This window comes from Hemicordylus capensis, chromosome 4, assembly GCF_027244095.1.
Source record: "Hemicordylus capensis ecotype Gifberg chromosome 4, rHemCap1.1.pri, whole genome shotgun sequence".
Taxonomy (NCBI): Eukaryota; Metazoa; Chordata; class Lepidosauria; order Squamata; family Cordylidae; genus Hemicordylus; species Hemicordylus capensis.
The window spans coordinates 26,121,821-26,148,994 of NC_069660.1; the positions used below are offsets into that span (position 1 = coordinate 26,121,821).

At 44.6% G+C, this 27,174-nt stretch overlaps 1 protein-coding gene and 1 long non-coding RNA gene across 2 annotated transcripts in view; one reads left to right on the forward strand and one right to left on the reverse strand.

Moving 5' to 3' along the window:
* The window catches only part of TSHZ2 (teashirt zinc finger homeobox 2), a 488,874-nt gene extending 486,385 nt beyond the window's left edge, over window positions 1–2,489 (reverse strand). The window contains exon 1 of the mRNA XM_053246963.1: window positions 1,508–2,489. Within this exon, the coding sequence (XP_053102938.1) occupies window positions 1,508–1,547 (40 nt within the window). The 5' untranslated portion in view covers window positions 1,548–2,489. The remainder of the gene's footprint in view (window positions 1–1,507) is intronic.
* Window positions 2,395–27,174, forward strand: LOC128323580 (uncharacterized). The gene is made up of 4 exons (XR_008306360.1): window positions 2,395–2,732; window positions 3,273–3,361; window positions 19,426–19,576; window positions 26,973–27,174. It is a non-coding gene; the product is annotated as an uncharacterized LOC128323580 (long non-coding RNA).

A 27,174-nucleotide genomic window follows, 5' to 3' on the forward strand; every position in this document is an offset into this window, starting at 1 on the left:
TAGCTCAAATGCACATCCTGCAACTTTCTCACATTTTAAGCTATATTATCCAGTGCCCAGCAGAAACACAAAGTGTTAGCTGATGAACTAGAAGGGAGGAAGAGGTGCTTAAAAAACAACAACCACTCAACAACTTAGCCGCACTGTACAGCACTAATCTAACTGAACACAAAGAAAAAGAAAAATCCCACCCACATTAAAGCCAAACAAGATAATAATTGTGCATGTCTGGCGAAGAGATTCTAGAGGGCAAGACTTGCGTCACTGGCACTCGGGTTACCATAGTGAGTGATTTATTGATATATATCAAGAATGAATAGATCAAAGGCAGCAAGATGACAGGTGATCAATCAAATGTCAAATCAAAGCTGGCAATCAACTGGAAACCTGATTTTTTTCTTCTTCAGTGGGTGGGTCTTGTGGCAGAAAAATTAAAGTCCATATTGCACTACCCAGGAACAAAACCCCACCAAACTTATTTTTAAAAGCAAACTTACATTAAAAGCACACAGCCAAAACTAAAGCCCACTTTGAAACAGGCCTGTACAATAAGCTTATCTGCCTGTGTCCTAGTCTTAACTTTTAAACCTCCGCCTCCTCTCCAGAAACTGAATCAAAACACCTCCCAAAAGTTGTCAACTGCTTTAGCTCCTTAAAACATAACCTGAGTGCATTTTGACTCTCGTGTGGCCTTTAAAGACTTGCTTTTAAACTTGAATAACAATGTGCAAGAAAAGAACCGAAAGATTAATTTGATTGGGATCTAAGGGTTGTCTCTTAACCGTCAGAATGTTCATTTTATTTCCTGTTGCAGATTTTTTTCCCTACCACTGGTGATCAAAGGCTTGAACTTCAACCAGCGGATTCATCATCAACAGAGTCAGACAATCCCCCCTGTACCTCTCACCCACATACACACAAAATTGCAAAGAGAAACAAAGCTAAATAAAGTGGTTCTGTTGTTTTTTTTAAAAAATACCCCTCTTGCAACTTGGATTACAAAAACGAAAAGTAAAAGAAAAAGAAAAAGAAATAGCTCCCACAATATCCGTATGATTAGAGATGCAACACAAGTGGGGGGGGGGTTGGGAGAGGAGGGGAAAGAAGTGAGCAACCGAGTGGAAGAAAGTTAAGGGGGAAAGTTTAAGAAGGAGAGAGGGATTGTTACGCCAAGACAAGGCGAGGAAAGCATTTCCAAAAAAAAAAAAAAAAAAAGGAAGGGGAAAAAAAAAGCCCAGGCGCAAAACTACAGGCGGCTGCTGGTCAGTTTCACAAGAGCCTGGCTCAATATTGCTCGGGTTCTTCAAGGGGTGTGTGCGGGTCGGGTGTGAGAGAGAAGGAGGAAGTTAAAATAAAGAGAGATCCAGTCCAAAAAGAAGAGGAAGAGGAAGAAGAAGAATCCGAAAGGGTGACCCTAAAATAAAATGTGGGGAGGAGGGCAGGGTTTGAAGGTCTAAGGAGACGCCGAGGGCTGTCGAGAGAGAGAGAGAGAGCACTGGCTTCTTACCTGCTGCCCGCTTGGGTGCTTGCTGTTTCCTCCTTGGCATCGTTGTACTTTCTCCAACCTGACTTCTCTTTCCAGATCCGAGAACCCTGGGAAGATCGCCGGGCTGGTTTTCTCTCCCTCTCTTTGCTTTGGGGGTTTCGTGTTGTTTTGTTTGTGCCCCCTCCTCGGCTCCTTCCAGCAGCCCCCCCAGCCGCGGCACCAAGCCCCCTTCTCTCTCCTTGGGCACTTCTCTGACGAGACCAACCTGTTCGGAGTCTGATTCTTAGGATTTTGTGAAAGATCTACAGTCGGGGGGGAAGGGGGGGCTTTTTTTCCTTCTTTTTTTTTGGTCTCTCTTGTTTTGTTTGAACTGTTGCAAGACTTGCTTTGATGCAAACATCCAGGAGCTCCAATGCAAAAGGATATCCCCACCGTGCCGTGGTGGGGGGAAAGGGAGAAAAAAACCGTTGCTTTTTGTTTTTTAAGTGGATCAATAAATAAGAAAATATAGATATGTAAATAGTTTTTTTAAAAAAAAATCAGCGAGGGTGTGGGTTTTTTTCCCTTTCTTTTTTGCTATTTCTTCTCTCTCCCCCTCCCTCTCTCTTTTTTTTCCTTCCTCGCCGCCTCCTTCGCGTAGATCTGTATGGCGGATTGGTGTGTGTTTGCTGAGAAAACTGCAGGTTTGTTGCTGTCAGATGCCAGGTTGTGAGTGATATGGAAGAGGACAGAGAAGCTTTGGATGGAAGGAAATCTGGTGTTCATACACGTACATGCACACACACACACACACACACACACATCCATACACACACACACGCACACATCCACACACACACACACACACGCTCACTCACTCACTCACTCTCACACACACATACACACACATACAGACAGACACAGGCAGGGCGAGGCGATGCCAGCAAACATCGATCCACTGAGCAAACTGTACATTAACAAACTCCTCCTCCGCGACCTGATGACAGGATGAAATTTACTCCGAGCAGACAGAAGGCAGTCAGTTTATTAAAGAGACAGGGTTTTGCTGATCACAGGCACTTCGCTGGGGAGGAAGAGAAACACCTCGTTTCTACCATCGGCCCTGGAGTGCCACCCGTTTTGGACCCTTCTCCACCTCCAAATCGGACGGACACCCTTCTGGATAGCTCAAGTTCCTGTGCACTGGAAGAAATGGGAAAGAGACGGAACCCAGCGGAACCCCTTTTTCTGATCAGGGCATTTTCAGGTTAATTTTATCCAGGACCAGGAGTGCAGGCAGAGGGGAAGCTTGAGGGGCAAGCTTCCTCTCTTTATTTTATTTTATTTTGTGGAGGAGAGAAAATTATTTTGGGGACTGAAGAGTTGGATTATTAAATTTGGCAGGGGGGTTCAGTAAAACGAGAGGGGGCTCCTCAAACGTGGGGGGGGATCAGCACCCCTGCCCAAGACATTCAGGGTTCAGTCTGAAAACTGTTTTAGCAACAGCAGCCTGTCTGTCAAACATGCTGCTGACATGTTGAGAGTGCTTTCCCTTCACATTGCTTAATGCATCTTTTCATGCCTCCCTTCCAAATTTGGAATATTTCCATCTCCCACCCGAGAGAGAGAGAGAGAGAGAGAGAGAACTCAAATTGGAGGATGATAAACTTCTCCCTTCCCCACACTTTTGAAAATAGATTGCTGACAAGTTCTCACCACCAGAGAAAAGCACCCAGGAGGTGTTGGGTTGCCTCTGGTACAAAGTGTGTGAAGTTTCCTTTCTTTCGTCTTTCTCTGTTTCACCCAGGTGTTTGGCGGTGATAGGCAGATGAAGGCTGGAGCTGTTTGTATGCAATGAAAAGGAATGCCTGGAAGTGGAGAAGAGGCTGTGGAAAGGTAGTTGGGAGGAGGAGCAGGAGCAAGGGAGTGAGGGTAAACTAAGGACAACCTCATCATGCATTGCAGTTTCCCCACATACAAATCACTTCTGGGCAGGAAAAAATGTGTGTGCACTGGGACACATGAAACACAAGCATGTCTGGGTGCGATGGGTGTTTCTGTGCTGCCAGTCACAGACTCCGGCTGTTGATACGCAAAGCATTTACATGCAACACACAGGAGTTTGCCACACGTTATGGGATACATGCACTGTACACACAACTTCTCCACCTGGAAGTGATAACTGTAAAGGAAATCATCTTGTGTGGAGTGGCCCTAAGGAGGAAGTAACATTACAGCCCCCACTTATCTGAGAGTTATCCAGACATATTAGAAACAGCTGGAGGACCTGCAGTTTGGATGCTAATCATATTCAGTTACACTGACACAGAACACACTGAGTATTATTATAAGCAGCAGTGTGGTGTCAGAGGTGGAAGGAAGAGTCCAGGTGGTGGTGCAGTGTATACAGAGCCTAAGATCAGGAAGACAAGCTTCTTGGCTGGTTTCAGCTATGGACTCACTGGCTGTCTTTCTGCAAATCACCATCTCCTAGCCACAGTTTCTCATCTACACAAGGAAATAGAGGGCATTCCAGAGTATATCCAGTGCAAAAATTATGCAATTGTTACTCAAGGCCAGTTTAGAAATCTGGTAACATCAAGTGCAACGTTTTTCATGGGTTGTACCACTTCAGGTGAATTAATGGGAATTAATGTTTTCCTCCCTACATGTAGAAAACTAGGATGTCAGGGAGAAGAGTTCAGCTTACCTTTCTCCTTGACATCCTGCCCCCACCCTCCCGCCCAATTTCAGGGAAGATATATTTGTGGGACAACCGGGTCAAGCTTTGCTGCCTCTTTTTGTGGAATATGTGAACTGCTGTTGCAGAACCTGATTTCTCAAGATAGTGCTTCTGTTGCAGTGATACTGCATTTCCTCAGTATTAATTTACAAGACCACCAGCCAGTCTGGAAGCGGGAGGAATGTCGGAGATATGTTGGGATGCAAGAGCACATGCTTCCCTCAGTTGTGACATCTGAAAGTGCCAAAGTCCAGCTCCTGAGATTCTCCGCTCGACATTCTCCCAACATTCATACCTAAGATCTGGAAGTCAGGGGGAGACTCTCGGGAGAATCTTAGGTAGAGAGTTAAGGAACTGGACTTGGGTGGACTTCCACACCCATTGGAGACTCCCACACTGGAGTCAACTGGACTCCCACACCCACTGATAGTGAAAGTTCACATGTACTGACATATCCCTGAAATTTTCCCCACTTCCAGACCATCTGGTGGTTATGTGGACCTGCCCAATATTTTGTAAGTAGGAGAAAGTGATTTCCTGCTACCCCAAATTAGCAGGATTAGTTTAGTAGTTTTAGGCTGCAGTTGCAAGTGGGACTGATAAATGAATGTAGTGATGATAAAAACAGGACAATGAAGGCAGGGAACTAATCCACTAAAAACAAGGAAGAATAGAATTGTCTTCACTTGGTGTTGAAAAGATAAAATAAAATCGGCACCAGGCAAATGTCCCTTGGAATTGCTGGCCACAATCAGTGTACACTACCAAGGAGGCCATATCTTATCACCAATAAGGCCAATTGCACCCAGAAGGTGGTTACACCCAAAGCAGGGTGATCTGAAAGAAATCACAAAGAACATACAATGTGGGAACATAAGTCTTTGAAATAAGATGTATTTCAAAGAGACCTTCCCGTTGCATCTCTCAAAGGCTTGAGTGCTCATGTGATCTCCTTTTAAAAGTAGCAAAGACCTCTAAGCTACCTATTCTCCTGCAACCCCCAACAAATCCTAATGCTTTATGAAAAATCTGTTTTTTAAAATAATAACTTCATCAAGAATTATCACTGAATTCAAGCAAAATATCCAAGAATTAAAAGAAAGGTTAAAAGGCCTTTGAAAAGACTAGCATGGTTTCTTCAAGTAGTTTTGAATCTGCAAGTTCTTATCTGGAACACACAGAAAACAATAATCCAGGTTGCTGACCAACGATGCAGTGCTGTGAGTGTCCTCATCTGCTCCTCCCAAGCACTGGATTTTCTCTTGGGAATCCAGGGCTGGTAAAGAAATTCTCCCTGCTGGGGCAACGTGGATAAGACCTGGGACTAAAGTTGCCTGGGACCAAATTTGGCTTAAAGCAACATTTCAAGGTAAATGTAAATGTTCATTTCAAGAGAAGCACAAAAGTGTTTTGATATAATTAACAGCATTTCTCAGAACAATTCTGAGAACCCAAGTGTCAGCCTTTGAAGGATGCTTCCTCTCAAGTGCTAGAGCACATATCCTGCCCAATTTGTCCTTCTCACTGCCAGTACAATGAGTGGAGAGGTGTTGTGCACCTGATCCAGATTTTCCCCAGGGTCTGGAGAACCCCACATGAGAGTTCTGACCAGAGTTTAAGACCAGAGCCTTGCTCCAGACCAAAATCCAGAATCCAATATTGAAATCTTGACAGTTCCAGGTTCAGGTGCTTCCCGTCTGCTTTGTATTCCCAAGAATGTGGGCTGAGACAGGGGGAGCATGTTTGCCTCCAAGAGCTGGTCTTGTGGTAGCAAGCATGAATTATCCCCTTTGCTAAGCAGGGTCCACCCTGGTTTGCATTTGAATGGGAGACATAGAGGCGATTCTCACGATCACCAAAAAGCGGGCTAAGGGAGCCTAGCTCATTTTTTGTGATCGTGTGCTGCCATGGGAGCCACGCAGCTCCTGGCAGCAAACCATCAAAACTACCTTTCCCCTTAGCTGAGGTTAACGGAGCAAGCACTCCACTAACCTCATGTGTCACCGCGGCGTGTGGTAACACCTGAGTAGATCCCCGACCGGAAGGCTGCAAGCAGCCTCCCGGGCTTAGGGGGGTCTCTCCAGGATGCCCTGCGCACTTGCACAGGGCACCCTGGAACTTCCAGGGGCCGCACGGCCTCCAATCCCCACAGCCCCCACTGGCTCGGTGATGGAGCCAGCAGTCATGTGGGCGGACCATCTGGCCGCCCAGGGCTGCAGGCTTGTTCGTCTGCGGGGAGAGCGGGCTAAGCCCGCTCTTTCCACCTAACCCCCTCTGGCGAGTCTCACTGATCATGAGACTCGCCTCTACATGTATGAGCACTGTAAGAGATTCCCCTTAGGGGATGGGAAGTGCAGAAGGTTCCAAATTCCTTCCCTGGCATCTCCAAGATAGGGCTGAGAAAGACTCCTGCCTGCAACCTTGGAGAAGCCGCTGGCAGTCTGTGTAAACAATACTGAGCTAGATGGACCAGTGGTGTGACTTGGTAGAAGGCAGCTTCCTATGTTCCTAATAAGGGTTCCCTGTTTTGGTGATTCTTTAGGGAAGTCTCAAAATTGGGCAAAAATGCCTGTGGGTAGCAAGACATCCGTTTAGTGGAACATGATGACACAGTATCATGTCCGAATGTCAGAAACCAGCATAAATCTGCATCCATCAGACTCTGGGTCTGAAGGCAGCTGCTGAAGCTCTGATAGGAGAAGCAAACAGAATCAGCTCCCATGGTAGGAGGAGAATTCAACATGGGGAGAATGGTTGGAGATGGAAGAGGCAGGATTTCAGGCAGTGTCATGGGCTAGGAAGGGAGAGGTAGGTGGGATTCCCTTGCAGGAACAAGATTTGGGGTGAAAGGGGGCTGGGTTGGATTTTACCAATCAGATTTAGGGTCCCCCCCTTCTTCCCCAGGTGTTGGGAGAACTGAATCAGAAGCATGGAATGAGAAAAATCTTGGAGAGTGACATCTGATTCTCTCTCTGGAGAAGATCCAAATCATGTGTGCTCATTGGTAGAGGTGTGCTCATAAATCCAAAATCATGTGTGCTCAACCCCTGCTAACTTCGCAAAGAGGCACCTTTTAACGTGGTGATTCTCTTTATTTAGCAGGGGGAGAGTAACTGGCCATATCCACCCCCAGCACAGTACCTCCAGTGACTGTTGCTGGTATCTATCTTATGTTTCTTTTAGATTGTGAGCCATTTTGGGACAGAGATCCATCTATTTATTTATTATTTCTCTGTGTGAACCACCCTGAACAATTTTTGGAGGGGCAGTATAGAAATCGAATTAATCATCATCAATCATCATCATCATCATCAGGTTATAGGTAAAGGTTCTGCATATTGCTAAGTAGCCAGATTCTTCGCCGTTTGGCACATATAAGGCCCCTACAGAATCTCGGAGTGTACTGTTCCTTTACAGATGGCCACATACTTAAATGGCCATCCAATGATGCCCTCCTGCATGGCCAGTATGATTTCTCACCTACAATGGAGGAATGTGGCAAAAATTATTCACCTCACACTGGAAGATGAAAATAATCTAGCTGCAAAGCAGTTAGCTGCAAAGCAGATGTTTCACTTCACAACTGGCTGAGATGTACACTGAACTCACTACACATACAGAGTTTTGGTTGTGTGAATGTTAGGTGTGACCCTAATGAGATAATCTGGGATAATTTCAGGTGTTTTCTCTGCTATGCAAAGGAGGAAGGAATTCAACACAACAGCAAAATCTATGTGGAAGCGCTTATAACAACATCTCCCTTGAATGTATTCAGCACACGTCCTTCAAACCAGTAGAACCACCTGTGGGGAGAGGGCATGCAAGGAAATACAAACTTGATGAGAAATAGATAATAGAATAATTAGAAGCCAAAGGCTTGTCTGCACTGGATTCCCACATGAGTGGTCTGTCTCTCTCCCCACCTCAGTGCCTTGCTACTCGATGGCAAACACATCTGCACAGGAAGAGTCAGGGAGCACCCAGAAGCAGATGTGTTCACACTTTGGCTGAGAACAACCGGCAGCACGGTTGCTCCGGGGGCAAAATGAGGGTGATGAGGATGTGAACAAGCCACTAGAGAAAAGAACTGTATTGTGCATATTTTTGAAAGGTTATACCTACATTCATTTTAAAAGGGGACCTAGGTACAGGCTCCTTAAATGCATAGTATCAACAGGAATTGTAATGGTGTTCAACATTACATGGGAATAACTGTACCTGTGTACAGATCTGTATCTGTGTACACATCAAGGTCATTCTTATGACCAGCCCCATCTGGGTAGGACAGAGCTAGCCCAGGTAGGACTGGTTGTGAAGCCTCGGAATTGCCCCTGATTCTGCTGCTCCTCCCCCAGGTAGCCCAGATTTCCAACCCAGGCTTAAAGTAAGGTATGAGGACTAGCACATGCTTACATAGGAACATAGGGAGCTGCCATATACTGAGTCAGACCATAGGTCCCATCTAGCTCAGTCTTGTCTACACAGACTGACTGTGGCTTCTCCAAGGTTACAGGCAGGAGTCTCTCTCAGCCCTAGCTTGGAGAAGCCAGGGAGGGAACTTGGGAGGGAACTTGGAACCTTCTGCATGCAAGCATGCAGATGCTCTTCCCAGAGTGGCCCCATCCCCTAAGGGGATTATTTTACAGTGCTCACATCATCATTATCATCATCATCATCATCATTCAATTTCTATACCACCCTTCCAAAAATGGCTCAGGGCGGTTTACACAGAGAAATAATAAATAAATAAGATAGAACTTTGTCCCCAAAGGGCTCACAATCTAAAAAGACCACATGTGGTCTTCCATTCAAATGCAACCAGCAAAGGGGATAATTCAGGCTTGCTACCACAAGGCCAGCTCTCCACCTCACACTCTGTGTCACTGGGCTGCCAGCAGCCATCTTGGTCATAGAGCTGGGGTGAAGGAGTGGCCAGGCAGCATGAAGCTTTCCCAACATACCATGCTGCTGGCACAGTGCATTGTGGGATATGTGGCGGTTAGGCTTGTTGCAGTGGGCATGCGAGTGGTGGAGCCCTGATTAGGCTCTGGTCATCTGGGGGAAGGTAGGTCATGTGAATGAGCTCATAATGTCTTAATAGGACTTTAGTGGTTCTACAAACTGAGAACCAAACTACATGCAATAGTGCTAGATAAATATCTTTAAATATAGATTTGCCTTGTGGCATGTAAAGAAGGATTCAAGTTAAAGTTTTAAAAAAAGATGGATGGATGGAATGCTGAATTTTCACCCAACATCCCCACAACCTTGGCTGTTTTAGCCCAAATGAACATTGGCTTGGGGGACTGCAGGAAAGGGGAAGAGGAGCTCAGCACCCTCCATTGTCCACATACCCCTTCTGTGCTTTAAAACAGACTGCTGCCCATGATTTTTAAAGATACTGGTCTGCTGCTGTCATGGAATTTGACCCTGAGTGATTAAAGCGCCTCTGGCACATGCCACTGCTGTCTGAGGTTCATTTGGTGGCCACATGAGGGCGGGGTCTTCTCTGCAGTGGCCCCTTCCCTACGGAATGCCCTTCCTTAGGAAGGAAACAACGGCTGGTCCCACTTACCCAATTTTTTGATGACTCCTAAAGACACACCAGTTAAGATGGTCTTTTCTTACCAGTAGCTGATCTCTAAGGGGTTTTATAGCTGCTTTTAGCTCTCTAATGGTCTTTGACCAGCGTCTTCTTGATTTTAGATGTTTTACTGTGTTACATTTATTGTATTTCTATTTTTAATCTGTTTGTAAATGGTGCAATAAAAATTCTTAAAATATGTATGTACATACATACATACATGCACACATACATACATAGGGAACCACAGAACAAACCTGGGAGCCTGCTACTCATGCCAAATGCAAAGATCCCTTTCCCCACAAAATAAAAGGGCAACTCCTTGACCTCTGTATAGGCAACATGCTGCAAAAAAGAAATTACAAACTTTTATTTTTGCAGTTTAATCTTTAAAACTGTATATCCAAATACAAACTTTTGAATCTTGCTGTGAATCTTGCCCTGTCCTTTACACTCCCCTGCCACTGAAATGGCAACTTTGGATTATTGCAGACTATTTGCATTATTCCTGATTGCATTTGCTACTTGACCCACGGAACTGTCTCTTTTTAACAGTTCCATATTACTTCAAAGTATTCCTTTTTCTTTTTTCAAGAAAAGAAAAAAGAAAAAGAATCAGTTTCAAGTCTCAGAAGAATCAGTTTTAAGCCTCATATTATCCCCTGCTAAAGATACGCCTTTTAAAGTGGTGATTCTCTTATACTTAGCAGGGGGAGAGCAACTAGCCCTATCCAGCCCCAGCACAGCATCGCTCCAGTGGCTGTTGCTGGTGTCTAACATGTTTCTTTTTAGATTCTGAGCCCTTTGGGGTCAGGGGAGCAGTAGTATTTTCAGCACTTTCACTTTGTTTTGGGCCCATTTTGGTCCTTGAAACACTAATATATATTCCTAGTAGCCAGAACCCATAGGGCATGACATTTCATAGGACTCCACATTTCATAGGAATCAATTTCCTGGATTCCACAGAGGACACTCCTGTTCCCCAGATTTAATACCACTTCTGTAGAAGATAGAGGATCCATCAACATACATTCCAGAGACCACACAACCACCAATGCCTGTCCTAGCATAGTTAATAGGCTTCTCACCAGTGGTGGATTAACGGAGAGGCAGAGTAGGCATTTGCCTACGGCGGCAACATTTGATAAATAGCAAATTTTGCCCCTCATCAAATTTTGCTGCCCTCTCTGTGGACAGCGGCAGCTGCAGCTGCAGCAAGGGTGGAGTGGGTGAGGAGAAAGTCCCCCCTTTTACCTTATATTAAAAAGGCAAACCTTTTTTATTTAAGGTAAAAGGGTGGCAAAAGCCTCTTGGCCTATGGGCGGCAAAAAGCTTAATCCACCCCTGCTTCTCACGGTGGTAAATTGGGTAGGTCAAGTGATTTTTGGTCATCTGTCAGCAAAAATCCCCTTGGTAGGAGGAGGGGAAAGTGATCATGTTGGACGTGGGCACAGGCTCCGATGACATTTCCTCCATCCTTGATAATATATTGGGTAAAAGTGCTGGGTAGGACCGTGTTGTCAAAGCCAGCACCCACCTCCCAGACAATCACCTACCTAGGTTTTTCTTGACAGGTAATCAAAAATTTGAGAGTGCACAGAGCTCCCAAAGCTGTAAAGGACACTCGTCCTACCTGGTTTACCATCTTGAGAACCTGCCTAGCATGTCTAGAACACTGAAGGACATGGGCTGTTGATTTGTCTGTTAATTGTTCATCAATTAAGCAGAATAATTAAAACTCTTATGGGCTTAGCACTTGTATGTCTCTGGGATTGGCTCTCTCGACCGATTGTATCCCATCCTGTGAGGTCTTCTCAGCTGGCCCTCCTTAGTGTCCCGGTCCCTGGTGTTGTGCATGGTGCCTGTAGGATGGTCTTCTCTGTGGCACCCCTCTTCTTTGGAACACTCCACCCCCACCCCCTGAGTCATTCAGCCCCCTCCCTAGATGCTTTTAAGGCCCTTCTTAAGACCTACCTGTTTCACCAGGCATTTGCCCTTTAATTAATTTATTTAATTGTTATTAGTATTGTTGTCCACTGCCTAGAGTCTTTGGAGGAAGCAGTAAATCTGGGTGACACTGGGCCAGGCACTCTCTCTCAGCATAGCCCACTTCACAGGCCTGTTGTGAAAGAGAAACTTAAGTATGTAGTACAACGCTCTTGCGTGCTCTGAGGAAGGTGAGAGCTATGCCAGAGGTCCAACCATACTGGACAGGTCTCATCAGAGGAACCAGACAAAGAGTGCCTCTCCCATCAACAATATGGTGAGATGTAACTTTAATAAATCTATACCGGATCTGTCGTCACCCGGGTCAACAAGGACCGCACCAGGTGCTGGAGTCCCTGGACATCTGGTGGCAAGTGGGCAACAGGACTCAGGATCTTCAGTTGAGCAAGCAGGGCTGGAGACAGCAAAGTTACTGGAAGAAACGTCGCTTAACCGAAAAAAAATATACGGAAAATGCCAACAAGGAAATAATGGTCTCCTATTACAAGTCTAGTCCAACTAGAAGAGGTTATTTAAAAAGAATGTACCAAATTTGGAAAGCGAAGCATCCAGATACAGAAATAACAGAACAAAGGCTAGCAGACCAGAGAAGATTCATAATAAGAAATAAAGTATTCACAGGAGTTGAGCTGGAAGAACTGCAAAGAGCAACACAGGCTCAAGACATGGAAGAAGAATAACCATCAACTGAAGCAGTTGCTCAGGCGCAGGTGGAGGAGGTGTTGGAAATAGAGGATGCCACTGTTGCTGAACTGTTTCAAAATCAAAACCAGGCAACTTCCCCTTTGCCCTCACCTCAGAAACCCAAATGCCGTTTAACAGAAAAGCAACAAGAACTAAAGCAAAAAATAACTGAGCACATGAACCAAACAACCACCAGGGTTTGACTTCCAGCTCTAAAAACAGTTCCCAAAAAACAACTTGCTCAGGTATTAAAAGATGTCAATGCTGCACCTGCAGAAATAACAACCAATAATTTGCAAGAAACAAACCAACTAATGTATAGTGCAGCAACAATAACAATACAGGAGCTCGGATATAAGATCAGTGGACCTGTAAAAAAAAGAAAGTAGTACATCACCTAAATGGAAGATTAGATTAGAAAATAAAATCTCCAGGCTTAGATCCGATGCTAGTAAATTGAAAGATGTGAAAGACAAGAAGATGAAGAATGAAAACACCAAACAGTATCTGCTCCAAAAATGCCACCTAGATTCAAGGAAAATTAGAGAAGTCCTGGAAATAATAAAGCAGCAAATAACAACAGTGTCAAAGAAGATTAGCAGATATGAAGCCAGAATCACACAACACAGGCAGAATCTCCAATTCCAGTCACATCAGAGACGTTTCTCCCAAAGCATAGAAGGAGAAACTGCAAGAAACATAGAAACACCAAATAAAGAAGAAAGAGTGCAATTCTGGGGGAACTTATGGGACAATCCAATAGATTATAATAAAAAAGCAGGCTGGATGAAAAAGGTCAAAAAATGTAACCAACAAATGCAAGATCTAATAATAACACCAGAATTAATAATTGAAAGAACAAAGAAAATTAAAAATTGGACTGCTCCAGGCGACGATGAACTGCATGGCTTTTGGCTTAAACACCTAACAAGCCTTCATAAACAACTATCAAAACAGTTCAATCACATTTTGCAAGGAGGTGATATTGAACAATGGCTAACAACTGGGAAAACTCATCTCATCATGAAAGACCCAGCCAAAGGAGCAGTTCCAAGTAATTATAGACCAATAACCTGCCTGCCAACCATGTTCAAATTATTAACTGGAATGATAGCAGATGAAGTGATGCAACAATTATTAACTAACAAACAGCTTCCAGTTGAACAGAAAGGAAATTGCCCGAACACCAGAGGCACAAAAGACCAGCTGCTGATTGACAAAATGATTTTAGAAAATTGCAAGAGAAGAAAAACCAGTATATGTGTTGCATGGATTGACTACAAGAAAGCCTTCGACTCATTGCATCACACATGGATACTAAAATGTTTAGAAACAACTGGTGTCAGCAAAAACATCCAGATATTTATTTTTTTTTAAAGCAATGAGCATGTGGAGTACACAGTTAACAATCAATGGCGAGACACTTGGACAGGTTAGCATTAGAAGAGACATTTCCCAAGGGGACTCACTATCCCCTCTGTTGTTTGTAATTGCCATGACCCCACTTTCACAAATACTAAACAAAACAGGCCTCGGATACCAAACATCTAAAACATCAAGTAAAATCAACCATCTGCTGTACATGGACGATCTGAAGTTGTATGGAAAGTCCCAGTCAGAATTCCAATCACTGCTAAACACTGTCCATATATTCAGTAGCGATATAGCAATGGAGTTTGGACTAGACAAGTGTGCTGCATTAATAATGAAGAGAGGAAAAGTAACAAAAACAGAAGGAATAGAACTGGCCAATGGAAGCAACATCAAGAACCTGGAAGAGAAAGAACCTTACAAATACTTGGGCATTCTCCAGGCTGATAACATTGCACACACTGAAGTGAAAACAAAAATTGGAAGTGAATACATCAGGAGAGTGAGAAAAATCCTCAAGTCCAAACTCAATGGCGGGAACACCATACAACCATAAACACCTTGGCTATAACTGTTATCAGATACAGTGCAGGAATAATAGACTGGACCCAGGCAGAGCTAGAGATGCTAGATCGTAAGACCAGGAAAATAATGAACATCAATCATGCTCTGCACCCCCGCAGTCATGTAGATAGGCTATACCTCTCTCGCGGCTCAGGTGGAAGAGGAATGCTGCAAGTCCATCAAACAGTAGAGGAGGAGAAAAGAGGCCTTGAAGAATATATCAGGGACAGTGAAGAAGATGCACTTAAAATGGTCACTAATGAGAAACTATTCAACACCAATGAAACAAAGCAGGCCTACAAGAAAGAACAAGTCAAGAACCGAGCAGAAAAATGGAAAAATAAGCCCCTGCATGGTCAATATTTACACAATATAAGTGGAAAATCAGACCTCACCAAGACCTGGCAATGGCTTAAGAATGGGAACTTGAAGAAAGAAACAGAGGGTTTAATACTGGCTGTACAAGAACAGGCACTAAGAACAAATGCAATAAGAGCAAAAGTAGAAAAGTCAACAACAAACAGCAAGTGCCGCCTTTGTCAAGAAGCAGATGAAACAGTGGACCACCTAATCAGCTGTTGTAAAAAGATCGCATAGACTGACTACAAACAAAGGCATGACAAAGTAGCAGGGATGATACACTGGAACATCTGCAAAAAATACAAGCTACCTGTAGCCAAACATTGGTGGGACCATACAATTGAAAAAGTTGAAGAAAATGAAGAGACAAAAATATTATGGGACTTCCGACTACAAACAGACAAACATCTGCCACACAATACACCAGATATAACTGTAGTCGAGAAGAAAGAAAAACAAGTCAAAATAATCGACATAGCAATACCAGGGGATAGCAGAATAGAAGAAAAAGAAATAGAAAAAATCACAAAATACAAAGATCTACAAATTGAAATTGAAAGGCTGTGGCAGAAAAAGACCAAAATAATCCCAGTGGTCATTGGCGCCCTGGGTGCAATTCCAAAAGACCTTGAAGAGCACCTCAACACCATAGGGGCCACAGAAATCACCATCAGCCAATTACAAAAAGCAGCTTTGCTGGGAACAGCCTATATTCTGCAACGATATCTATAACAATTGACAATAAAATTCTGGCATCCCAGGTCCTTGGGAAGGACTCGATGTCTGGATAAAACAAACCAGTCAATAACACCTGTCTGACTGTGTAAATAAATAAATAAATAAATAAATAAATAAATAAGAAAATTCAAATAGATAGACAGACTGATAGATAGATAGATAGATAGATAGATAGATAGATAGATAGATAGATAGCAAGTGGATTAAGTTGGGGGAATTCTGGCATCCTCAGACCAGCATTTCTTAATAATGGAAATCTAATATATTGATATAGCACCTTTCATGTGTTGAAAGAGCTTCACAAGGAGTATTCCTGTATCTCATGAACTGGGAATCTTCAGATTTTGAATGGCTGTTCAGAATCTGATCATTGTTAGGTTAGGGGACTATATTAGGAACAGTCTTGAGTTTAAGGAACATCACTCTTCAGAGAGGAGTTCAAGTCCCCTCTCAGCTTCAGCACCTTTCCACAGCCAGCAGAGTCTTTTGATTAGCAGATCGTAAGAATAATAGAGCCTTTTCTCATGTGCAGTGAGAAAGGGCAAGCAGGGAGTGGGAAGAAGCTTTAAAAAGCTTACCTCTCTGCAGACGGCCGAGGGCTTCATCTTCGGTGGGAGGATCACTGGTTGCTGCTGGTAGCTCGGAGGGTCAGGGTGCCAGGATGTCTCCACCCCACCCCCGAGCTCCCATAATGCACCATGTGAGTGTGCAGTACAATATGGGAATCCCCCCTTCCTCTCCCTGAAACTGGCCCGGATCCCTGCATTCTGCCAGCCTCGCTTTCCTAACCTCATTTTAGCGGGTGGTGCAGAGGCGGGTTTGCTGCTGAGGCACTGCCAGGATCGGGCCCAATCCCAGGCCAGGCTTCCTTAGCCCGATTTTGCTTGCTCCTGTGAATGGCATCATGGAATATTAAAGTTGGAAGGTACTTTGAAGGTACTTTGAAGGCCCCTGCTCAGGGCAGGAATCTGCTACAGCCCTCTGGCTGCCTAGCCTATGAGGCTATTCACTCGATGGGAGAAAATCGGGCTAGTGGAGGCTAGCCCGATTTTCTCCCATTGTGAGAACCACCGGGCTTGGCTGTGAGCCCGATGGTTCTTAAGCAGGTAACCCGCTTAATTGCCCCTGGCTTAAGCCCAGGTTAGCAGAGTGAGCGCTCTGCTAACCTGGGCTTTCCGATCGTGAGTTGCTGCGGTGCGGCTTCACGGCACGGCAACTCACAAGTAGATCCTGGACCGGGAGGCTGAAAAGCAGCTTCCTGGCTCAGGGGTCTCTCCAGCATGCCCTGTGCGCTAGTGCAGGGCATGCTGGAGCTTCCGGGGGCCGTGTGGCCCCAGATCCTCCCAGCCCCCACCGGCTCCATAATGGAGCTGGCAGTTGTGTGGGCGGCCGCTTTGGCCACCCGGAGCAGACTGCCTGCTCATGTGCGGGGAGAGCGGGCTAAGCCCGCTCTCTCCGCTAACCCTCCCCAGGCGGCTCCCACTGATCGTGGGAACCACCTCTACATTTAGCAAAAGAGAGACAGACTGTTCCACTCTCACACAGTGAGGCCATTCACTCAATGAAAAACAGTGTTCTACCTGGGTTTGGCTGTGTGTGCTCCCAATTTTCTGTTGTGTGGAAGCAAAGTAGGAGGAAAACCTGGGGAGAAGTGATTGTGTAGAATCAAGGTAGGAGGAAAACCTGGTTTGCTTTTTCTCCTACTTTGCTTCCACACAATCACTTCTACCCAGGTTTTCCTCTTACCTTGCTTTCACACAAACGGAAATTGGGAGTACACACAGCTCCCAAACCAGGGTAGAACACAGTTTTTGATTGTGTAAATGGCTTCAGTTTTTACGTTTAGGAAATTCCTCCATATGTCTGAAATGGCTAAACAGCAGCAGGAAATAGCTATCTCCATCATGCTTCTGGACTTCCATATTTCTGGATGTCTACTGCTGGAAACAGCATGCTGTACTATGTAGATCTCAGACGGATTCTTAAAGCCCTTTTGCAATCCTGAGTTCTGCCTCACTCTCACACACAGACACCAGATCTATTGCATTCTTAGAAGGAAAGATATTATGGAGGTAGGCAGGATACAGCATACTGTCGCTTGGTTTTGTCCCGCTACGTGTATTTCACTCAGATAATTTCTCCTTTACAATAGGCTCTTCTCATGATCTGGAGCATGGGAGCAATTATTCTGCACAGGCAGGGATTAGCAATTGGAAACTGTTTTGTCTCCTGAGATATGATTGCAGTCCAAGGGATACAGGCTACTTGTACCATTTATCTCACAGTGACTTTTTAGATTTCAATATGCAACATGAGCAAAAAATAATAATCATTGACTCTCTGGGGGAGGCTAAAAATGCAAAGATGGGCTTCTAGGTTGAGATGGCGCCGGATCCTGAATTTTTATAAATGGAAGCATTAACAAGGCTTGGTTGAGAGGAGACCTACAGATTTATGGCTTCCTGTCTCCACCAGCAGATGTCATTGTGGCTGGCAGAACAGAATGCCTTTCAAGAAGGAATGGGGGTGGGATTACAAAGGCCTGAGGTGGGGGAGGGGGGAGGGTGAGAATAAAAACCTGGTGTCCATTTTTGTACATCGGCCAGAGTCCGTTTACAGTTTTGAACAGAACTGACACTGTGCAGCGTCTGCGGACTTGCTCCTTCTGTTATTTATAACGAAGTAGGAGAAAGTAATTTAGCTTTCTTTTCAGTATGGGGAAAGCCCATAGAGTTTGCCAAAAGGATTTTTGCACATTTAGTGGTGGTGGTGATGGAAGAGAACTTAAAAATAAAAATGAACAGCTAGCACTAGATGCCTCCTTCACTGGTCCAATGGAATGGCTTGATGGGCAGCTGTGACATTTTATTCTGTGACAATTGATCCTGGAACGGTATTAAATTTAAAACCCCTTTTTATTATATTGGATAACTGAATGTCTCCTTTTTGTGCTGGCAAAATTTTAAGGCTTGATGTAGGATGAGCAAATGAGAATAAGAGTGAAGACACATTCTTAGAGTTGTGGGATGTATTTTGAAGCAACTTCAATGCTTTCTGTCCAAATGTACCATTCCTTTATAGGGTCCAGCTCTTGAGGAGACCCAGGTCCACATGCTATAGTAGCTATGTCAGCTGTTTTACTTAATTCAAATCATTGGCCCATCCACTGGATGTTGGGGACACCTGTCTTGGGTGCCATAGCTACACAAAACAGTTAACCACCGGACACCACCATTATTGGTGGTACGGATTTTACCAAGAGTAGGGATTTACCAAGAATCCTGTAGTCAGCCTGTGGGAAAGGGACAGTACAGCTGAGCCACAGCAATATTGCTCTCCTGAAACATAGGAGAGTCTGATAATAAAGCTAAGGAAGGGAAGGAAGGCGGGAAGGCAGGCAGGCTGAAGAACAAGGGTGAAAGAAGAAGGGTCTCAACTATTTTACAAATTGACAAGAGAATAGGGCTGGTGGGCCACCCAGGGTGGTGAGGCAGCATTGGGAACTTCTCCAAAACAATCTAAAATAAATAAAGCCACCCTGTTTGCATAGTGAATGAAGAGAGATACTTGTCTAGACTAGTGGTGCTATTGAACTGATTATCCAGATTTTTTGCTGGATTGTCATTTCAGAGTAAGCTCCCAGGCTGTCCAGAATCTGTTCCTAGCCCAAAAACGAATCCAGATTGCAACCCTTGGTTGCATTGCTGCTGTTCAGAAGCCTCTAAGCCCTGGCAAAGGTGACATAATGGGTACACCCCAAGGTTTGAAGGCCTCAAATTGTATGACAAGTATGAGGCCTCCAATCATGCAGTGCCAGTTGCTCATTAGGCAAATTTATCAGGGGGAAGGGGACACCCAGACGCAATCCTAAAACTCTATATCCTCTTGTCTCACTCATCAATTGGTCAGTGCTGTGAAGAGGCTTCAGTGTCTGGAGCAGATGCAATGTTCTTGATTTCCTAATCATACCAAGAGATTGGAAGCATGCCACGGGCTTGTGCAGTTTCCCCTTCGCATCTCAAATTCTTCCACTTCAGTTCCTGTTTTGTTTGAATCATTGGTAAGTGTTTTGTGCATATAAGTGCAAACGATGGTTACATCTATTCAGTGATCCCTTCATAACATGAAGGAGCAGAGGAGGCCTCCCTGCCACCACGGCCTGTCCGGTGGGCGCGCCTGCACAGTGTGATTATGGAATGTTGCATGCCGTGACGTCACCGGCATGCGTTGTTCCATTTTCACACTGCGTAGGCGCACCCACTGGACAGGCCACGGCCATGTGTGTGTGTGTGGGGAGACCTGTTCCACTCGCCACTCACCCCCTACCCCCTGGCAGTGACGATGGCAAATATTAGCGCAGGGCAGTGGCATGATGGGGACAGGCGGGGCAGAGGCTCTGGGAGGTCCCCTGATCATTCAGAGCCCTGGCAGGAGGCCTGGTCCCCGAGGTCCGTGGCTAAATCCGCCTCTGTGTGTTTGTGTGACTGTCCATGTGTTTATTTAAAAGTGAACTTAGGCACAGGCTCCTCAAATGCAGGTACAGATAGAAAGTGTCCTACTGTACATGTGCTGACCATCCTTGTTGTATGTATATTCATTTTTTTTCTGTCCTGCTGTGGTCTTTAAACAGGACTTGCAGGTTTTTGGAACACTTCAAAAACTTGCAATGCTATTTGATAGTATTCCTTTCTTTTTGGAGTTGCTAGCAATAACAATTATTATTATTTATGGACAATTTCAAAAGGTAGGCACTGTACAATAATTAAAAAGAACAAACTCTGCCTGCAGGCTTAACTTCTTAAAAAAAAAAAAACATAGAGACAAAACACACAAAAGGAAGGGTTATGCTACACTATACATTCTGGAGGCGGAAAAGGTATTTAAAAGAGGGGGCTAAGGGGGAGTGAGAAGGAGACCCTCTGAGGCCTGAAATATCCGTTGATTATTTTGTAAGGGAAAAAAGAGAATACCTTGTGCATGGTTGAAGAACCTGGAATCCCTGACAGTGCCACTCACACAAAACCATATCACTTGCTCAGGCATGAAAGGTTCTGCAGGGTTTCGTTTTTTTCCTTCCTTAAATGTCAAGGCAAGATAAATGGACAAATGTAGTTTACACATACCACGAGTGCTTGTCGAGTAAACAGCACGGAGCAAGCTTAACTGAAATATCAAACCTGGCTAAAAGAAGCAAATAGATTTCATGCGATCCTAATTGAAATGTAACTTTTTGAGCTCTGTTGCAGTTCTCAAAGAGAGATGGTGTGCGCCTTGCAGAAAGGAAAAAGGCATGCATCTGACTTATTAATAACGGCCAACATTCTGGGCAGCGTCACCTGGGCATAAGGAAGCCACTGGGGCTGCTGACGTGTAAAAGTCAACCAGGGGCATAGCTAGGGGAGAGCGGGCTCCTGTTTGCCCCTCTCTCCAGCAGCCCCTCGGAGTGAGGGAGATAATGAAGCTATATTCCACGATCACTGGGAAGTGAGCTCAGGGAGCTTAGCCTGCTTTCCAGAGATCGTGGGATCCACTGGTGCTCCCAAGGTGGCTGGCCCGCCTAATTCCTCCACCCCTTAAATGAGGTTAACAGAGCGAGCACTCCATTAACCACATTTGGTTGCTCGTGTCTTGCCGCGGCATGTGGCAACACACTGGTAGACCCCCAACTGGGAGGTTGCAAGCTGCCTCCCGGGCTTGGGGGCATCCTGGAACTTCTGGGGGTCGCACGGCCCCCAATCCCCACAGTGCCCGCCGGCTCTGCGACAGAGCTGGCAGTTGTGTGGACGGCCAATCTGGCCACCCAGGGCTGCCTTTTGATCGTCTGCGGGGAGAGCAGGCTAAGACGATCATGAGAAGAGTTTCAATGAAGAAAACAGGGAGGAGTGGAGCTGGTGGGGCCTCAGGAGCTGGGGGGCCCAGTTTCCCCAGCTTGAACCCATCTACTCAATTATAGCTACACCCCTGAAGACATCTTCTGTTGTGAACCTCCTTCAAGCAGCACATGGGCGTGTTCTTTGCACTACTTCCATTGTTTTCAATGGAAGTGGTACAATGAAAGTGGTACAAAGCAAATGCCTGCACATTATTTTAAGGAGATTCACAGCAGCCCACCTCTAGAACAGCCCTGGGACTGCTTTCTACATGTGGAGCAGCCCTGACAGCTTCCTAATGTTGAGATGTCACTAAGCAAAATGCCAGCAAAAACCCTTATACAGCACTTTTTGGATGTTCAGAGCACTTCACATACATTGGGGCTATTCCCACGATCAGGCAAAATTGGGCTAGGGGAGTCTGGGCAAGCCCGGTGGCTTCCAGTAGGTTAACCTGCCAAACTACCCCTCCCCTTAAACTGGTTTTTCTAATTGTGAGCTCTGCAAACCTGGTTTTTCTAATTGTGAGTTGCCACGGCACGGCTCCGCACCACAGCAACTCACGAGTAGATTCCTGACCAGGAGGCTTAAAAGCAGCCTCCCCACTCAGGGGTCTCTCCAGTATGCTCTGCACACTCACGCAGGACATACTGGAGCTTCTGGAGGCCGCGCGGCCCCCGATCCTCCCAGCCCCCGCCGGCTCCATAATGGAGCTGGCAGTTGTGTGGGCGGCTGATCTGGCCGCCCAGGGCTACTGCCCTGCTTGTCTGCAGGGAGTGTAGGCTTAGCCCACTCTCCCTGCAAACCCTATGGAGGCGGATCTCCTTGATCGTGAGACCCACCTCATTATCGCAGTAGATCTTATCAAAAGCCTGTAAGGCAGACCAGTATTGGGGTTTAATTATACATTATGGGCAAATTCACATATTAGAATCCCATCTTTCTTTGTTTTCGAAAAGGAACTTGGGGGAGACATCTGAGGCAGAAAAGCCCTCCAAGTCAGCATGTTTGTACCTCCGGGACCATTTCATACCTGCCAGCATCTCCCTATTTTCCCATTCACCTGAATGGGAAAATAGGGATTAACTTGGGAGGTATGCCATTTAAAATCCAGATCAAAGCTGACCACTGAGACGATAACTAGTTTTTGTTCTTAGTCTGGGTTAAGTGGAGTTAAATTAGTCTGGGTTAAGTGTTAGTCTGGGTTAAGCTCCATCACTGGAGGTTTTTTGGTGCTGTGGTGAGTAAGCTATATTGTATCAAACATCAGAGCAGTTTCCAGCCAGGAGGCTGATATTCAGTGAGGGACAGTCTCCGGGGGATTGTTTATGAGAATGCCCTTGCCCTGTCTTCATGCTGGCAGGAGATCCATCTCATACTGCTCCCTACATTTTTTCATTATTATGGTCATCATGTTGGAAGCTTTGATGAAACCAATTTATAGTGTGTCATAAAGGCAGTGTCCCTCCTCACCATTTTGCTGTACAAACAATGGGACAATTCTGCCTTGCTGGCCCCTGGACATCCATGGTGCTAACTGTGCTTCTGTTGTCACCCTCGGTCAAGATCTTCCTTATAAGGCTGACTAGGGTAGGTTGCTTGCATTCAAAGAAAGGCAAAAAGGTTTTGTTTTTTTTTTTAAGATTGCTTTACAACTCAAACCCACACTTTCTATTAGATACCTGCCTCAGTAACTCAGCTGTACGTCTGTCTCCACCAAGTGCATGCCTGCCTTTATTTCCATAGCATGTCTGGTGTTTGTTTCTTCAACATGTCAATATTTTCCCCCTGGTATGCAGTAAGGTGTTGCCTCTTTCACAGTCATTGACAAGTGGGAAGAGAGGCTGATAAGATTTGTTATGTGTAAGGAAGAGAAGAAATTGTCCCCCCGCCCCCCGCATTGCTGTCCTAATGAAATCTTTAGCTAACATAGAATCAGTACAAGGACAAAAGGTTCCCTGGTTCAACCTATGCAGGCTGAAGGAGACTCTGTACTGTAGATTCTGCCCAGTCCGTTGGCCAGATGATGAACTTACTTTCCTTGATAGTGAGTCTCACCAGTTGCTATTATCAGTGCTGGTATCCAAAACAATGTCCTGGTCAAGCCAAGATTGGGTGTTCTCCAGGCCAGTCTTTAAGCTAGTTGCTGTAACCAAGACCTTGCATACAACAGGCATCACATATTGCTATTCTGACCAGGGCGCTTTCCAGACTAGACCCTACAATAGGGTCAGGACGTATCTCAGAAGTGGACAGCAGGGTGCCGTACACATTTCCAATGCCTTGTTACGAATTTAATTGCTGCAATATAGAGCAAGGACGTCGTATATCCGGCATGAAAAAGTTGCTGTTTTTCGGGTTGTTAGTTGCTGCGAGACTGCTCCCCCAGCTGTTTATGTTCCGAGTACAACTTCCCTGAATGGAGCACTTTGCAGCTGTTCCAGCAAGTAGTCTGGAAAGAAACCAGGCAATAGCATAAAGGCTAGGTTCCTAGTGCTTATACCAAATCTGGCCAATATATTATTATTGTGGTTGTTGTTTACACAGTCAGACAGGTGTTATTGACTGGTTTGTTTTATCCAGACATCAAGTCCTTCCCAAGGACCTGGGATGGCTGAATTTTATTTTCAATATTGTTGCTGTTATTATAGATATTGTCGCAGAATATAGGCTGTTCCCAGTAAAGTTGCTTTTTGTAATTGGCTGATGGTAGTTTCTGTGGCCCCTATGGTACTGAGGTGATCTTCAAGTTGTTTTGGAATTGCACCTAGGGCGCTAATTACCACTGGGATTATTTTGGTCTTTTTCTGCCACAGCCTTTCAATTTCAATTTGTAGATCTTTGTATTTGGTGATTTTTTTCTGTTTCTTTTTCTTTTATTCTGCTATCCCCTGGTATTGCTATGTCGATTATTTTGACTTGTTTTTCTTTCTTCTCAACTACAGTTATATCTGGTGTATTGTGTGGCAGATGTTTGTCGGTTTGTAGTCGGAAGTCCCATAATATTTTTACATCTTCATTTTCTTCAACTTTTTCAATTGTATGGTCCCACCAATCTTTGGCTACAGGTAGCTTGTATTTTTTGCAGATGTTCCGGTGTATCATCCCTGCTACCTTGTCATGCCTTTGTTTGTAGTCAGTCTGTGCGATCTTTCTACAACAGCTGATTAGGTGGTCCACTGTTTCATCTGCTTCTTTACAAAGGCGGCACTTGCTGTTTGTGGTTGATTTTTCTACTTTTGCTCTTAGTACACTTGTTCTTAGTGCCTGTTCTTGTGCAGCCAGTATTAAACCCTCTGTTTCTTTCTTCAAGTTGCCATTCTTAAGCCATTGCCAGGTCTTGGTGATGTCTGATTTTCCACTTATATTTTGCAAATATTGACCATACAGTGGCTTATTTTTCTATTTTTCTGCTCGGTTCTTGACTTGTTCTTTCTTGTAGGCCTGATTTCTTTCATTGGTGTTGAATAATTTCTCGTTATTTACCATTTGAAGTGCCTCTTCTTCACTGTCCTTTATATATTCTTCAAGGCCTCTTTACTCCTCCTCTACTGTTTGATGGACTTGCAGCATTCCTCTTCCACCTGAGCTGCGAGGGAGGTATAGCTTATCGACATCACTGCGGGGCTGCAGAGCATGATTGATGGTCATGATTTTCCTGGTCTTACGATCTAGCATCTCTAGCTCTGCCTGAGTCCAGTCTATTATTCCTGCACTGTATCTGATAACGGTTATAGCCCAGGTGTTTATGGCTTGTATGGTGTTCCCACCATTGAGTTTGGACTTGAGGATTTTTCTAACTCTCCTGATGTATTCACTTCCAATTTTTCTTTTCACTTCAGTGTGTGCGATTTTATCAGCCTGGAGAATGCCCAAGTATTTGTAAGGTTCTTTCTCTTCCAGGTTCTTGATCTTGCTTCCATTGGGCAGTTCTATTCCTTCTGCTTTTGTTATTTTTCCTCTCTTCATTATTAATGCAGCACACTTGTCGAGTCCAAACTCCATTGCTATATCGCTACTGAATATACGGACAGTGTTCTGACTTTCCATACAACTTCAGATCGCCCATGTACAGCAGATGGTTGATTTGACTGGATGTTTTAGATGTTTGGTATCCGAGGCCTGTTCTGTTTAGTATTTGTGTAAGTGGGGTCATAGCGATTACAAACAACAGAGGGGATAGTGAGTCCCCTTGGGAAATGCCCCTTCTAATGCTAACCTGTCCAAGTGTCTCGCCATTGATTGTTAACTGTGTACTTCACATGCTCATTGCTTTTTTAATAAATATCTGAATGTTTTTGCGGACACCAGTTGTTTCTAAACATTTTAGTATCCATGTGTGAGGCAATGAATTGAAGGCTTTCTTGTAGTCAATCCATGCAACACTTAGATTGGTTTTTCTTCTCTTGCAATTTTCTAAAATCATTTTGTCAATCAGCAGCTGGTCTTTTGTGCCTCTGGTGTTCGGGCAATTTCCTTTCTGTTCAACTCGAAGCTGTTTGTTAGTTAATAAGTGCTGCATCACTTCATCTGCTATTATTCCAGTTAATAATTTGAACATGGTTGGCAGGCAGGTTATTGGTCTATAATTACTTGGAACTGCTCCTTTGGCTGGGTCTTTCATGATGAGATGAGTTTTCCCAGTTGTTAGCCATTGTTCAATAGCACCTCCTTGCAAACTGTCATTGAACTATTTTGATAGTTGTTTATGAAAGCTTGTTAGGTGTTTAAGCCAAAAGTCATGCAGTTGTTGTTGTTGTTGTTGTTATTTTACATATTTTATACCGCCCAAAACCTATGTCTCTGGGTGGTTTACAACAAGATAAAAACAACATTAAAACATTAGTTAAAAACAAAAACAAGAAATTTAAGGCTCTATTAAAATATAGAGTCTCATATGCCTATCAGCCAGAGCCTCTGGACCTGCAAATCCTTAGTCCTTTCTGTGCAAGAAAAGAATTCCCAAGACATGCAGACACACCTACCCACTTCAGATATTATCGCCCTCTTCAGATGTTATAAATAGTAAGTGTGAGCACTTATATATAAATAGTAAGCGTGAGGGGGAGAGCAGGGAGGAAGTCCCACCCCTCTGCAGTCACCCATTCCCTGTGCCTGACCACCACACTTATGAAGGTGTTTGTCTGAATGGGGTGGCACTGTAAACAGGACAACTGGCGATCCCATGAGCTGCAACTCTGATCGAGACTGATATTCACCTTGATCAAGGTTACAGCTGATAGGATCACCAGTCATCATGGTTACAGTGCCACCCTGTTCAGAGAAACAGTGCCATAAGCATGATCATCGTAGAGAGGGGGTAAGTGACTGGCAGAGGGGTGTGACTTCCTCCCTGATCTCTGTGAGCAGCACGCACACTTACAATTTATAATGTCTGAAGAGGGCTTATGAGAGCGCCTTCACTGTTGTGAACCCTGTCACCTATTAAGATCATCTGGAGACGTCCGGTTACAGTTGCCGCCAACTCGGTTGGTGGCAACTCAGGACTGGGCCTTCTCTGTGGCTGCCCCAGGTCTTTGGAACGCACTCCCTGCTGAAATAATCTCCTTCTCTTTTTGTTTTTAGGAGGACCCTGAAGACATACTTATTTTCCTAGGCCTTCAGCTGAGACTAAACTTTTAAATTTTAATGTGTTTTTATCTATTATTTGTATCTTTTCATGAATTTTATACTATATTTTGTTTTAATTCTGTACACTGCCTTGAGATTTTTATACAAGGAGGTATATAAATTTAATAAATAAATAAATATGTTGTACTTACATACA